We start from the raw sequence: 13008 nt of genomic DNA, 5'->3' as shown, positions 1-13008 counted from the left end.
AATTGCTTTTACGTCAGATAGTTGTGTTTCTTTGGGAAGTTGGCATCATGTATACTATCATGTACATTTTTGGGTGGACTACTAAGTAACTTGATATCACAAGTGCTAAGGTCCTTTTTCAAGGATTGTCAGTCAACGTGGTAGGCTTTGTACCTCATTCTTAGCCCAAGTGTTGCGGGGGTGCACACTAGCATTTACATATTATTTTGCAGGTATTATTCAAACAGTCCACAGTAATACGCAGCACAGAAGCTTTTGTCTGCATGTTGTGGTAGCTGCTTCATAATGAATGTGATGCAACTAAGTTTCCTACAGACAGCATTAATATGCTGCTTCCACCCTAGCTGATTAATCACGCTTATACCTAAGAATCTAGAGAATTATACTTCTTCCAGCTCTGTTCCATCCACCTAAATCCCTCGGGCCTTCTATTTCTATTGTGTTGGTTTCTGTGCTAAGTAGTTTAACTGAGAAGAGGTACTAGACCACATATTCATTAAATGTGTTTTCCACAGATAAAGCAAACTCTATTAAAGCTTTGTTAACCACCAAAAGCTGTTTTAATATTGATTGTTACTAGTGTTTACTTGAGAACTAGACTGGTCTTTCAGGTTATTTTAATCTGCCACACAATATTGGCAGAATATTGCTTTCCTTCACGTACCAAATATAAATATTACAGATGTCTCCATGGTTATTCCCTGATAATTATCTGTGGCATCTCACCAAATAATTACAGTATTTTAAAAGTTTTGAAACAAATACTGTCAAACATCTTGCTGCTAATGCAATAGATGCAGGATACTGTGGTGATAATGCATATAATCATCAGAAAGACAATTACCAAAACTATGACAGCATTGCAATGAACCCCTTCTTATGAAAGGGTGTGCATATCAGTCAGTATGTTTACAGTTAGGTAGTAGGAGATCATCACAAATGAATAATGTACATGCCAATAACTGTGCAATTTTTTGCTATGTTTGGACTCAAATCTTTTGCAAAGACAACAGACATTTTAGCAAGAATGTAGCCCTACTGTGAGCCATTCATGGGACTAATTCTGTTTTACATACTTTCCAGTAAATGGGTTTTTCAAAAATTACTGCTTGCAAATACAAATTTAATTACCTCTAAAGAAGAGCAGGATACCAAGAAAAACTTTGCACTTCACACAGAATTACAGCTTCCATCTATACTGCAATACAGATCAATGCGTGTTCATAAAGAGCAACTTTCATTAGAGTTTCGCAATTGCTTAAAAAAAAAAAGAAGGTGTGTGCCACAAAAAATAAATGTTCCCCATCACCCTTGAGTGCCAAGTATGTTAAATAGTATACCTGTCTCAAATGAAAATTTTCCATTTCAAGCACCAAAAAACTTAAATAGGTGTATAGACTTTCTACAACAAACTAAGCAAAAAGCTCCAAAATCAATTACGGGGGGAAGCCTTATATAAAGGGCTAGGCAAGTACTATAGTTACTGCAGCAATCTGGTTACAAGGCAGGAGTTAAAATTCAAAATGAACCTTTAAACATTGCAAGCTCGTTAAACTAATTTTTTAACATGGAATAGTTTTGTTACATTCTTCATTGATAACATGTCAGCTGGCACAAAAGCGACGCAACATAACTCTAAGCATGGAATATAAATTAAATCAACCAACGACAAAGTACATCATACCTGAATGCCAAGGCAAGTTTGCTTTCCAAATAGCGGATCATCGAATTTATGAATGTTGCAGGAACAGCAACGCCCAGCCATTTCAATAGCATAAACGCGAAGCTTCTCACATCTCGTCGGACAATATATTTCACAATCTGGCCCTCTAATGATGCCACGTAAATTGACAAAAAAGTCCTTGCTGCTAGAGCTAGCGAATGCACAACCAACAATCCAGTTTCAGCTGTCCATATACCTGGGACCATTAATTTTACAAGTCTGTGTAATTGCAAAAGGAATTTAAGATTTACTGACGGATGTCTGTCATTACTCTTGGAGGCCTTCCTTTTCTTGTCAGCCGTCTCGTCCTTCTTGGCCTGTGCAACAGCATCTGAATCCTTACCATTGATAACGCACTGTTCCGTTCCATGTCTTCTAATTTTACACAGCGACTGTAAGTATGGATAACCTAATCTTAAGCCGTACACAAAAATGGTCAACGCAACAAGGCTCCTGGTAACGTTTTCTCTTTTAACATTATATCGAACAGCTGTGGCATCAATGTATTTCGACAGAACAACAGGCATCTTTTGAAGCAGACGCTAATGAAGCAACCACCTTCTAGCCTGTCGAACTACGAAATTAGAATATCTGCAACCCATCCACGGGTAGAAACTAATACTGATATGATAAACCAGATCTCTCATCAGGCAGCAATTGTTCAAGTCGGTCAATGTTCAATTTACGAACAAAACGTCACAATTCACAATGGCCGCTTACAGACACTGAATGACATAAGTACAGTTTTATACACTGTTCTCGTTAATTAATGGTGTCTTCTTCCGACGAAACGACCCAGCGCAACATTTGCTTCACATTTTCCAACATGTCTTTCACATGACTGAAATATTACATGTATTAACAACATACACCATCGTAACAAATGCGGACTTCTGCTATCTCGGCCGTCCTTGCTTCAGACGTAATACATAACCAGTTGTCAAAACTGAAACTCCTTGCGTGTCGCACGACGGGTTACCGAAGTTAAAAAAACAGAAGAAAAAAATATTATGACAATCTCCTTTCCTGTACAGGAAAATAAAATATTTTTAAAATAACATTCCTTAAAAAAAAAAAAAACAACAATAAAATACTGCACAACTTTGTCAACTTCTGTTACGTTAAACTCTACACACCTAAAACTCGTCAGGTCGCACGCAATAAAGGTGCTTAGAAAAGTTCGTTATATGCTCCTAAATATTTCAATAACGAAATAAAACGCTTTTTTTTTTTTTTTTTTTTGCTAATATAGCTTCTTCCTTATTAAAGCAAATACCAGTTTTGAAAAAATAATCGAATCCTTTACTAAAATTTAAGTATTAAGCATGCTTAAGCAAATTAATCACGACAAAAAGGAAGGTATTGAAACAACGCGTAAAGACGTGTGTCAGACGGCTAATGGAATTTCTAATTTTTTATTGACATGAACATAATCTTCCTACGACGCAGCGCGCAATATGGCGAGCACAGCTATTCATTTGTTTATTGTGAGCGCGTTAATGTTTTTCGATGTTGATACAGGGAAAATGGTTGCAATTAACTTACTAAATTAGAATGTACATCTACATTCATACTCTCCAACTCACTGAGAAGTATAAGGCAAACCGAAAGTCGGCATAATAACATTACAGTGTTACGGTACTAATTTGATCTTATCCTTATGCAAGGGGTTACTCAAATTGTGCGATTTCTACCAGAAACTCATTCATTGAATGTTAGACAGCAAATTTTTATTGTTTAATACGTATTTTTCTCGGCCGTCTATCAACTCAGTTCGGCAAACCTACATCACACACTCACGTGATAATCGACGCTGCCCTTGCGTGAAAAAGTTCGATATCCCCCATTCTGAACTTCACCAGGTGGCGTTCACAAAACAGAGATTCGATTCCACACGGGCGCGTAATAATCCATTATAGTTAGAATAAAAGTTTTGCAAGCATTCGTCTGAGTAGATGAATTGAAATGTCGCACTGACAGGAGCATATTTACGGACTTGCATCTTCAAGATTAGGCTCATTAGATGGGACGGGAGACGAATTTCTCGAGTGAACGATCTTCTTTGCCTGACTTTAATGTGGATGGTAATGAACTGGGCGCTTTCTGTAAGCATATACCACATCATATATGGGCTTTACATCTATAGCTACACTTTGCAAGCCACTGTGAAATGCAGTCAGAGTGAAATGTGCCGTTGGTAAACCCCTCTATAAGAAATGTGATGGGGCATACGTCAATAACTACCGATACGTTTCATTACTGACATCATTTTGCAACATTTTTGAGATGGTCATGTACTCTGGGACAGTATCCTATCTGAGCAAGAATAATGTCAGTAAATCACAGTTCGGATATCAGAAGAGCTGTTCATTGATAATGTGATTTGTATGTTCACTCACCAGATTCTACAGGCACTAGATAACAAAATAATATCTAATGCATTTGACTATGTGACTCACAATATTCTGCTAGACAAACTGAGCTTTCATGGAATTGATGGTGTAGCTAACAAATGCCATACTAACAAGAAGAAAAACAGAATGTTGTACTTTAAGAAAGGGAGATTCTTCTGATCGAGGAGAAACCACTTAGGAGGTTCAACAGGGCTCAAATTTAGGTCCACTATTGTTTCCCAAATATGTAAATCTCCTTCCATCTAAAATACAACAAGCAGATCTTTTTGCAGATGGCACTAGTATTGTAATCAATCCAAACATATGTAGTGATACTGACCTGCTGATGTCGACATGGACAAGCAAAATCGATCCCTAAGAACGTTGTATGAGTGTAATGTCTTAAGTATTATTCTGGGTATTTGCCTGATTCATCTTGAACTGTTTGTGTTAGTGAATGTGTCTCATGCCATATGATTATTCCTGTTTAATAAAGTGGTTACGTTTTGTGGAATCAATATGTGCACCTTATTCCACTAACTCACCACGTCGGAAAACTCACACTGGTGTCCTTTGACAACCATACAGTTTCTAGGGACTCAGGAAATGTGCAGCATTACCTTCCTGCCATACAATGAATCGTGATATTCATCAAAGGGTACTCATACCTTTTTCCTCCACTGATTGTGTGATGCAATGAACAATATGGACCAGTATAAGTATGAAGGTATGAGTGAGAGTGATCACAATACTCCTCCCACTCATATGCAAGAAGACATGGATCACAAGCATCAAGTTCTGTGTTTTCTTCCTTGGATCCTATGGACTTCTTTATGGAAGAATGAGTGAAAGGTGTTCTTGGACCTGCATTTGATTTTCGTGCATCAATACATTACTGTGACCACACTCCTCATGATTCCGATTGCACTTCTGCGCGGGCTATTGAGGTGACTCACAGTGCTTGTTAGCATGGGTTTCACTCACATTCTGACATTGCTGCACTGCAATGCTCCTGACTATGTGAACGCCCAAACACTGCTTGTGATCTTCAGTGGGCGTCAAAGACTGCAGAATCAAGAAAAAACGATTAGGCACTACTTGCAAAACCAAATAACAAGTTGGCTGTACAATCCTATGTTGAAACCACGTAAGTTTGGTTCACACTTTGAAACACAACAACCTTATCTGTGTTCTCAACAAGAGTAGAAACTAACTTTTGCTAGTAGACTCAGGTTCCAGGCTATGCACAATCCTGAGAAAAGTTGTAAGTTCTCACACATAAAGATCTCTGCTATAGCCCCAGACTGCGAATGATTCACCTACAATGACATATGGTTCCACTACCTCCCTGTCGACGTAGGTCTTAGCAAAATATTTACATGAACCTTTATGGTGGCTGACATTAATGAACCTCTTTAACAGGGGCTGATTTTTTGCACCATTATAACTTGTAACTGATGTAAAAGAAGGAACAATAGAGCAATAAGTTACGTATATACCCTTTTTGCCGTTTTCATTAGTTTAGTTCTTAAATTACTTGTGTGTTTTTTAAGGGGTACAATTTTACATTTTAGTAATTATAAAGTATAGATTCATGCAGTCTGTAGCACAGTAGCTGTTTCATATGAATGGCTAGTTACGTAGATCAGTAAGGAGCTGAGGAGGAAGGATCTCATGATACAAAACTGAAGTCAAAGTCAGTTACATAGCAGAGGATATATGCTGTTTATTTACAAAATTCAATTTTCAGAGATTCAGTCTCTTTATTTGGTGGGAGAAGCTCACATCGAGCAACTACACAACCTAATTATGTAATTACACTGCTGCACATTGGAGGTGTTTTCTTGTTGGAAAATTTTCGTGTGTGTGCTCACCTTGACATGCAGGGATCGATTGAGCTAGTGCACAATTCCACCACCAGAGGATGTCCTACCCTGCAACCCTCTAACCCTACATCACCAACACTCCCTGAAAAACTTGGTGGGAAACAGACTCACTCTGTGCTAGAGAGGAAGCATCTCATGGCATGAAATACAAATCAGTACCAATAATATATTGATGCATATTATTTATGTAATCAATTTGCAGGAGACAAGGCTCCACCACCTGGGTGGAGCTCATGTCTGCCACCCCCCTCCATGACACAATAACAGTAAGTACTGAAATGGGACATACTTTTCTAGTATTACTTGGTCCTCAACAGTAGTTGTCGATACCAGTATTAGTTTTCGAATTTCAGAGACGTCAATATTATCTCAGTTGCCTTTCTGAAAACTTCCATATAATTTTATACACAGTGTTATATTTCAAGTTAGAAATTATAAAAATGAATTACTTGATAAAATATTTTAGTTTCGATGTTATAATCGATAAGTACTAGTTCGGAATGTAAAGTTAAAATATTTTTTTAGAAACATTTGAAATTACGAATTATTTGCACATTTAAAATTACTATTATTGATTACGCAATCCTGTGCTGTTTAATATGTTTATTTCTGGATTAATCTATGAAGTAATAATCGAAATTATAATATAACGAAAACTAATAGGAGTTCATTTGTTAAGAAAAATTGTTAAGTCCTTGGGAATACTGTTATTTCCGCAGAGTGTGAGATTCACAAACTTACCTCTGATGTGATTGTATGTATTTTTGTATAATAGGTGCAAACAATGTAATTTCGGCTTTGTTAATGTGAGAAATGAAAATACTATATGATATAGTAAAATGTGAGAAAATCAGTGGAAAATATATTTACATAACAAATTCTGCAACAACAATTTTCCAGTTTATATTGGTGAAACCAACTGTGAGTACCTAATGGTAGATTTTCAGCTTCAAGAAACAGAGCCCTAGACATAAAGAACTGGGTCCATCTCAACATGAAAAGCTAAGAAAACCTGAAAGTTTATTGTAATCTTCGCTCCTCTCAAATCTTCATATAAGACTTTGCTAATTAATTATGTGGACTGGGAAGTGTGTAATGTGGACAGTAGATGGAAGAAGGAAGGAGGGTAGGAGATTACAAGTGTGAGCATCATCTATGATTAATTGACTAATAATGAAGTTTTGTCCATTGCAGAAATTGTTTTATTTCGTCGATTCTTGAAATTTATGTACGAATAAATTTTCGCCATGTAGCAAAACTGAAGGCTGCCCAACAAAGGATCTTTATACCAACAGTGACGATGCACTACCAATAACGATGGATCGGATCTAATGAAAGTGAGGAAGACTTTACACCTACAACTAGAGACATGAAAAAGGAAAGATAAGTACAAACTATTTGTCAAGTTAATTAGCTTATGGACTTGTGTGCTTATTAACAAAATGAATAGGGATGAAAGCAAAAGTGAGGTAGAAATGGAAGCTGCAGGATCCAGTCAGGACATGTTTGAGCCGAGTGAAATCATAGACTTTAAATAAACAGTAAAGACTGGTGTTTTGCAGATCATTTTGGCAAAATTAGAGGAAACGAAGACAGATAACAACAGCAAATTTAGTGCAGTTAATGAAAGGTTAAATGATTTTCAAACTTCACTACAAGGACAATTCAACGAGTTGAAAAATCAGTAACTTATTAATCAAGTTTCAGAGTTAAAGAAATGGGTTTTCGGAGGGGTTAAAAAGTGTGAATGAAAAAGTTTATGTTTTAGAAAATAAATTTAGTGTTTTAGAAAATGAGCTTGTGGCTGAGTCAGCGAAAAAATTAAAGAATGTTGATGATATCAGAGTTGAACAGAAGACCATTGCGGAAAAAATGTGTGAGTTGGGATCTACCACCCAACAAAATTTCGCTAATTTAAACAAAAAAATTTTAATGTAGGGGATAATATGCAAAAATGTGTTTTAGATCAAAAAAGTTCAGGAAAGATGTATTAACAAAAATCTGGGTTCAAAGAATGGTATTGCATAGTCCAACGCTACTATCAAAAGTTTTTCTTCAGATAATTTACATCCAGTATATTTTCTGCACCACTGCAGATATAGCTTTGTGTATGGTGTGAATGACAATCAAAAAATTAAATTTGGTAAAAGATTTTTTGAAGGTGAAGCTCTGTCATAGGTAAATTTAAGTCAGTGGGAAACATATCAGAGTTCTGAGAAAAGTTTTCAAAATAAATTTTGGTTGGAAGCAAAACAGGGGAGAATCAAAACTGAATTTTTGAATGAGCCTAATTACAGGAATAGGGATGGCACTTTGAAAGAGTTATGTAAGAACCAACTTAAAAAATTAGCACATTCTGACAAACCATTGGACGAAATGACCTTGACTGGTGCACTTAAAAAGAGATTACCAGAAAGATTGCAGAGGGATTAGGCACACAGACATGACAATTGTCATTAATAGTTTTTACAATATGTAGGCAGTGTGGATAGGGCATCAGAAAGAAGCATGTACCATAATAATAGGAATGATAGAAATCACAATGGGCGAAATCACAGAAACAATAATAATGGTAACTTCCATCAGGATCAAAGTGACAGTGGAGAGAGATATTCTGAACAGCAGTAGGGTAGGGATAGTGGGTATAATCATGGGCACTTTAAGAGAAGAAACAATCACAGAAGTAAGTGCTTGGTAAATGGCAGTTTGCCTCAATGAAGGTCCATAGTTTTTGGATGAGGAAACGTAACAAGCACATGACCCCTAAGTTACACTTTCAATTAGACAGTAATAACAGTGTTAATGATATGGCACATGTATCTGAAATTGAAGAGAAGGAATATCAGATTTCTCATTTATGTTTTGATCAAACGTTTTGGAATACTGTGTTTAATTATGGTGATGTAAGTGCTAATCACAAACCAGAATATGAGAGTAGTGAGAATTTTGGTGTAGTATGTACTAATGCTTTCTTCTCTTGAGTGGAAAACAGAGTTGTTGATATATGTAAATAAGGTGATGACTGTATTGGATCTGAACTAGGTTTTATTTTTGATGTAGATGTGAATGACAGCTGTGAAGTAACTGAGGTTGGTAAGTCTGAGACTGGTGGCTTATTGCAAATGAATGTAGGTGAGGTAACTGACTTTGTGGAGATGAGACTTGTATTTCCAGTGATGTTGTAGATGAAGTAATTTTGTAGGAATATGATGGTGATGATATCAGGTATTTGTGGAACTTAAGAATAATGAAGTTTCAGAGTTATTTGTGAATGATGTTGACAATACATGTGAGGTAAGTGGTGTATGTGATGTAAGTGAGGGCCATGGAATACCAGTCCAGCGAAAACAGTTATCATTAATTAAAAGCAGAGTAATGATCCAAACAGTGAAGGTGGGGTATCTGTGAGCCTGAAGAATAAAGTTGGAAACTTTTTGAAGTCTGTTTGGGACCAGATTGATGGTAATTTAGATAAAGGTGCATTCTGGAACAAGTTAGCTGTGGTTAGTCAGAATTTGTATCCCAATTGGTGGAATGAAGCGAAAGAGAATCTAAGCAGGAAGTGTAATTTTAACAGTAATGTGTTTTGTGTTCCATCTGTAACAAGTGACGTTAGTTGTGCCATGGAATCTATTCATTGTGTTCAGTCTTTACCTGACAACATGAGTAATCAAAGTAATGTTATGATACCTGTAAAGACGATAAAACTTTGTGAAGACAGTGTGGATGGAGCATTTGATGAAGTGAATGAAATGTCTGACAACAGAGAGTATGATTCAGATTTTAGGTGTCCTTGCACTAAAATTAAAATTGGTCAGTGGGAAGGCAACTGTTTGATTGATACAGGGAGTTCAATTTGTGGTAAACCGAGTGAAGACTCGTTTTATTTATATGTACGGTAAATATTATGAATAGTATCTTGAAATTTGATATGTGCAAACCAAACACATGTGTATGTTAAACAGAGAATTCTTATGTCAGTACATTATGGACTATGGTCCATACCTCATTTTGTAGGCATTTGTCGGATGCTGTGTCAGTGCAGCCCAACTAGTCTTGTTTGTCTACATAATTTCTTTTAATCTGCTAATTTCAAAGTGAATGTTCCTTTGGGATATCTTTACTATGTATGTGTATATTACCTTACTATACTCTGTTCTTCATAAGAATAAACCTGATGTAAACATTACGCCATGTATGCTTCAAGATTTGCTTGAATCTTATTGGAATTCGTTTCACATGGAACGGAAGGCAAGTTGTGACCAGCACAGTCAAGTACTATCATAAGGACACGTTTTATGCCGTGTTACACGCATATAGACTGAGAGGTAATGTGGGACAACAGCTTTACTGGCGCAATAAACTTGGACAGCACTGGGCAGCCCAACTAACCTTCAATGATGTGAGCAGTTGCAGTTCAGACATAAAACGAGACGAGCAAAGAAAGAATATAGCTTAAAATGTCATTTAATTTTTAAAGACAAAACTCCAGCACTACCGCACACACTTCTTAGGTGACCAAACGGAAAGCACAAAATGCTCTTATTATCACCTGACATAGACTGTAATTACAAATAAGACTGATGAGAATTCCTAACTTTAACACAGGGTAATTTTTCTGAGCGAGCTACATGTGATGCAAAAGGATACTGCAGGCAATACAAAGTATTGTTGAATACTGAAGCCACTGAAGGTATTAATTACAGTCAGGTGTCTGATAATCTCTTAGCTCCTTGTTTATCCGAATCCGAGACATACATTTCAGTTCTGGAACTGTCGTTTGCTACATTGATAAAGAAGCGATCAACAATGGAATCCATGAAGCCAACATTTTCCTCTTATTTTATGATGTGTGGTTCTACAGGGTGTGCACAAAGTCCAGGAACACTTTTAATTATTTATTGCACAAGAACTAAACATGGTACATATGTCATCCACATCGCATTTTGAAAAGGAACTCGGAAAGTCTTTTTACAAACATTCGATATGCGAACCATGAGTGACCCAGCAGACGTCAATATGGTAATCGAATTCTTGCCATACCTGTCCCAGCATGGCATCGTTGACAGTGGCAGTCACTTTCCGTATTCTCTCCCGGAGCTCTGCTACATCACATGGTAGAGGCGGTACACACACCAGATCTTTAATGTGAGATTTGGTGATTGGGGAAGCCATTTCATAAAACAGCTGTCCCCTTCTGTAGCACGGCCAATCCATCAATGCATCAGCTCCGTGTTCGGGTCTCCATGAAATTCACGATGAAAATGGGGTGGAGCCTCAACCTGCTGAAAGATGAATGGAGAGTCTGATTGCATTTGAGTCATCAGCCAATGCTGCAACATGTCCATTTACGAATATCCAGTGACAGTGGTCTCAATGAAGAAGAATGGCCCGTACAGTTTTCGACATGCCAAGACACAAAAACCATTTACCTTTGGCGAATCATGCTCAAATTCGATGCATTTGTGTGGATGCTTTGTACCCCAGATACGACAATTACGCCTGTTCACTTTCCTATTAGTGGGAAAAGTGGCTTCGGCGCAAAAAATTAAGCTATCAACAATGCCATTCACATCCTCATTCAATTGTTGCAACTATGAATAAAACTCAAAACGCTTGTCATTGTCGTCGTCATTGAGCTTCTGCACTATCTCCAGTTTGAATGGTTTCATAGACAACTTCTGTCGCAGGACTTTCCGCACTGTCATTGGCGCCATTTTGAGTCCACAGGATGAACTATGCACCGATTTCTTTGGACTTCTCATGAATGTCTCTCGTACGTGCTCCAAATTCACTTCACTCACATTGGGACGTCCACTTCTCTTTGCCAGGCACAAGCAACCCATCGTAACGAATTTGTTGTGCCAATGGTAAATGATCTTCCTTGTTTGTGGCTTCTTACCATACTTAATTTTAAAAATCCGTTGAACATCTGTATCACACTTGTTTTTGTCGAACACCAACACACAGAAAGCTCGTTCCGCACCTGAATTCGCCATGTTTGCGACTAGCGCTGATTATTGGCAAATTACCGAACTACGCTGTGGCAGTATACATAAAAAAACTTTCAGGGTTTCTCCTCAAAATGATATATGTATGACATCTGTACAATGTTTGGTTCTTGTGCAATAAATAATTGAAAGTGTTCCTGGACTTTCTGTACACCCTGTTTCTGCGCTAATATTAGTGTTAATCATAGAAAAGGGGAATTTTGTTAAAATTCAGTAAAGGCGCGGTTGGGCGATGAAGTCTGGGGCCGCTCTGGCAGTGTGTGGTAATAGTCGGCAGCCAGTAGGCAAGGCAGAGTAAATATGGCACAGAGCTGCAGCGGCGTATTGCACGTAAGATTTGTTTGGAGTTTAGCATCTACATCTACATCTACATCTACATCTACATTTATACTCCGCAAGCCACCAAACGGTGTGTGGCGGAGGGCACTTTACGTGCCACTGTCATTACCTCCCTTTCCTGTTCCAGTCGCGTATGGTTCGCAGGAAGAACGACGGTCTGAAAGCCTCCATGCGCGCTCTAATTTTACATTCGTGATCTCCTCGGGAGGTATAAGTAGGGGGAAGCAATATATTCGATACCTCATCCAGAAACGCACCCTCTCGAAACCTGGCGAGCAAGCTACACCGCGATGCAGAGCGCCTCTCTTGCAGAGTCTGCCACTTGAGTTTGTTAAACATCTCCGTAACGCTATCACGGTTACCAAATAACCCTGTGACGAAACGCGCCGCTCTTCTTTGGATCTTCTCTATCTCCTCCGTCAGACCGATCTGGTACGGATCCCACACTGATGAGCAATACTCAAGTATAGGTCGAACGAGTGTTTTGTAAGCCACAGTACCATTACAATATGAATCCAACACTACTGAACTGGAGTCAAGATCAGCGAGTAGTCCTGACAAATAACAAGACTGTTAAGCTGCCAGACGTCCTGGAATGCAGCAACAGCGAGGCAGGGAACTGTAGCATTGCTTTGAGTTATTGCGATGTATGAGGC

At 37.9% G+C, this 13008-nt stretch overlaps 1 protein-coding gene across 1 annotated transcript in view; it reads right to left on the bottom strand.

Moving 5' to 3' along the window:
• Window positions 1–2663, bottom strand: part of LOC126470213 (ATP-binding cassette sub-family D member) — a 91400-nt gene extending 88737 nt beyond the window's left edge. The window contains exon 1 of the mRNA XM_050097892.1: window positions 1685–2663. Within this exon, the coding sequence (XP_049953849.1) occupies window positions 1685–2250 (566 nt within the window). The 5' untranslated portion in view covers window positions 2251–2663. The remainder of the gene's footprint in view (window positions 1–1684) is intronic.
• Between the last annotated feature and the right edge of the window lie 10345 nt (window positions 2664–13008).

Source organism: Schistocerca serialis, chromosome 3 (assembly GCF_023864345.2).
Source record: "Schistocerca serialis cubense isolate TAMUIC-IGC-003099 chromosome 3, iqSchSeri2.2, whole genome shotgun sequence".
In the NCBI taxonomy this organism is placed as follows: domain Eukaryota; kingdom Metazoa; phylum Arthropoda; class Insecta; order Orthoptera; family Acrididae; genus Schistocerca; species Schistocerca serialis.
Note: the sequence above shows the minus strand (reverse complement) of the source record. Positions and strands in the feature narration are given on the sequence as shown.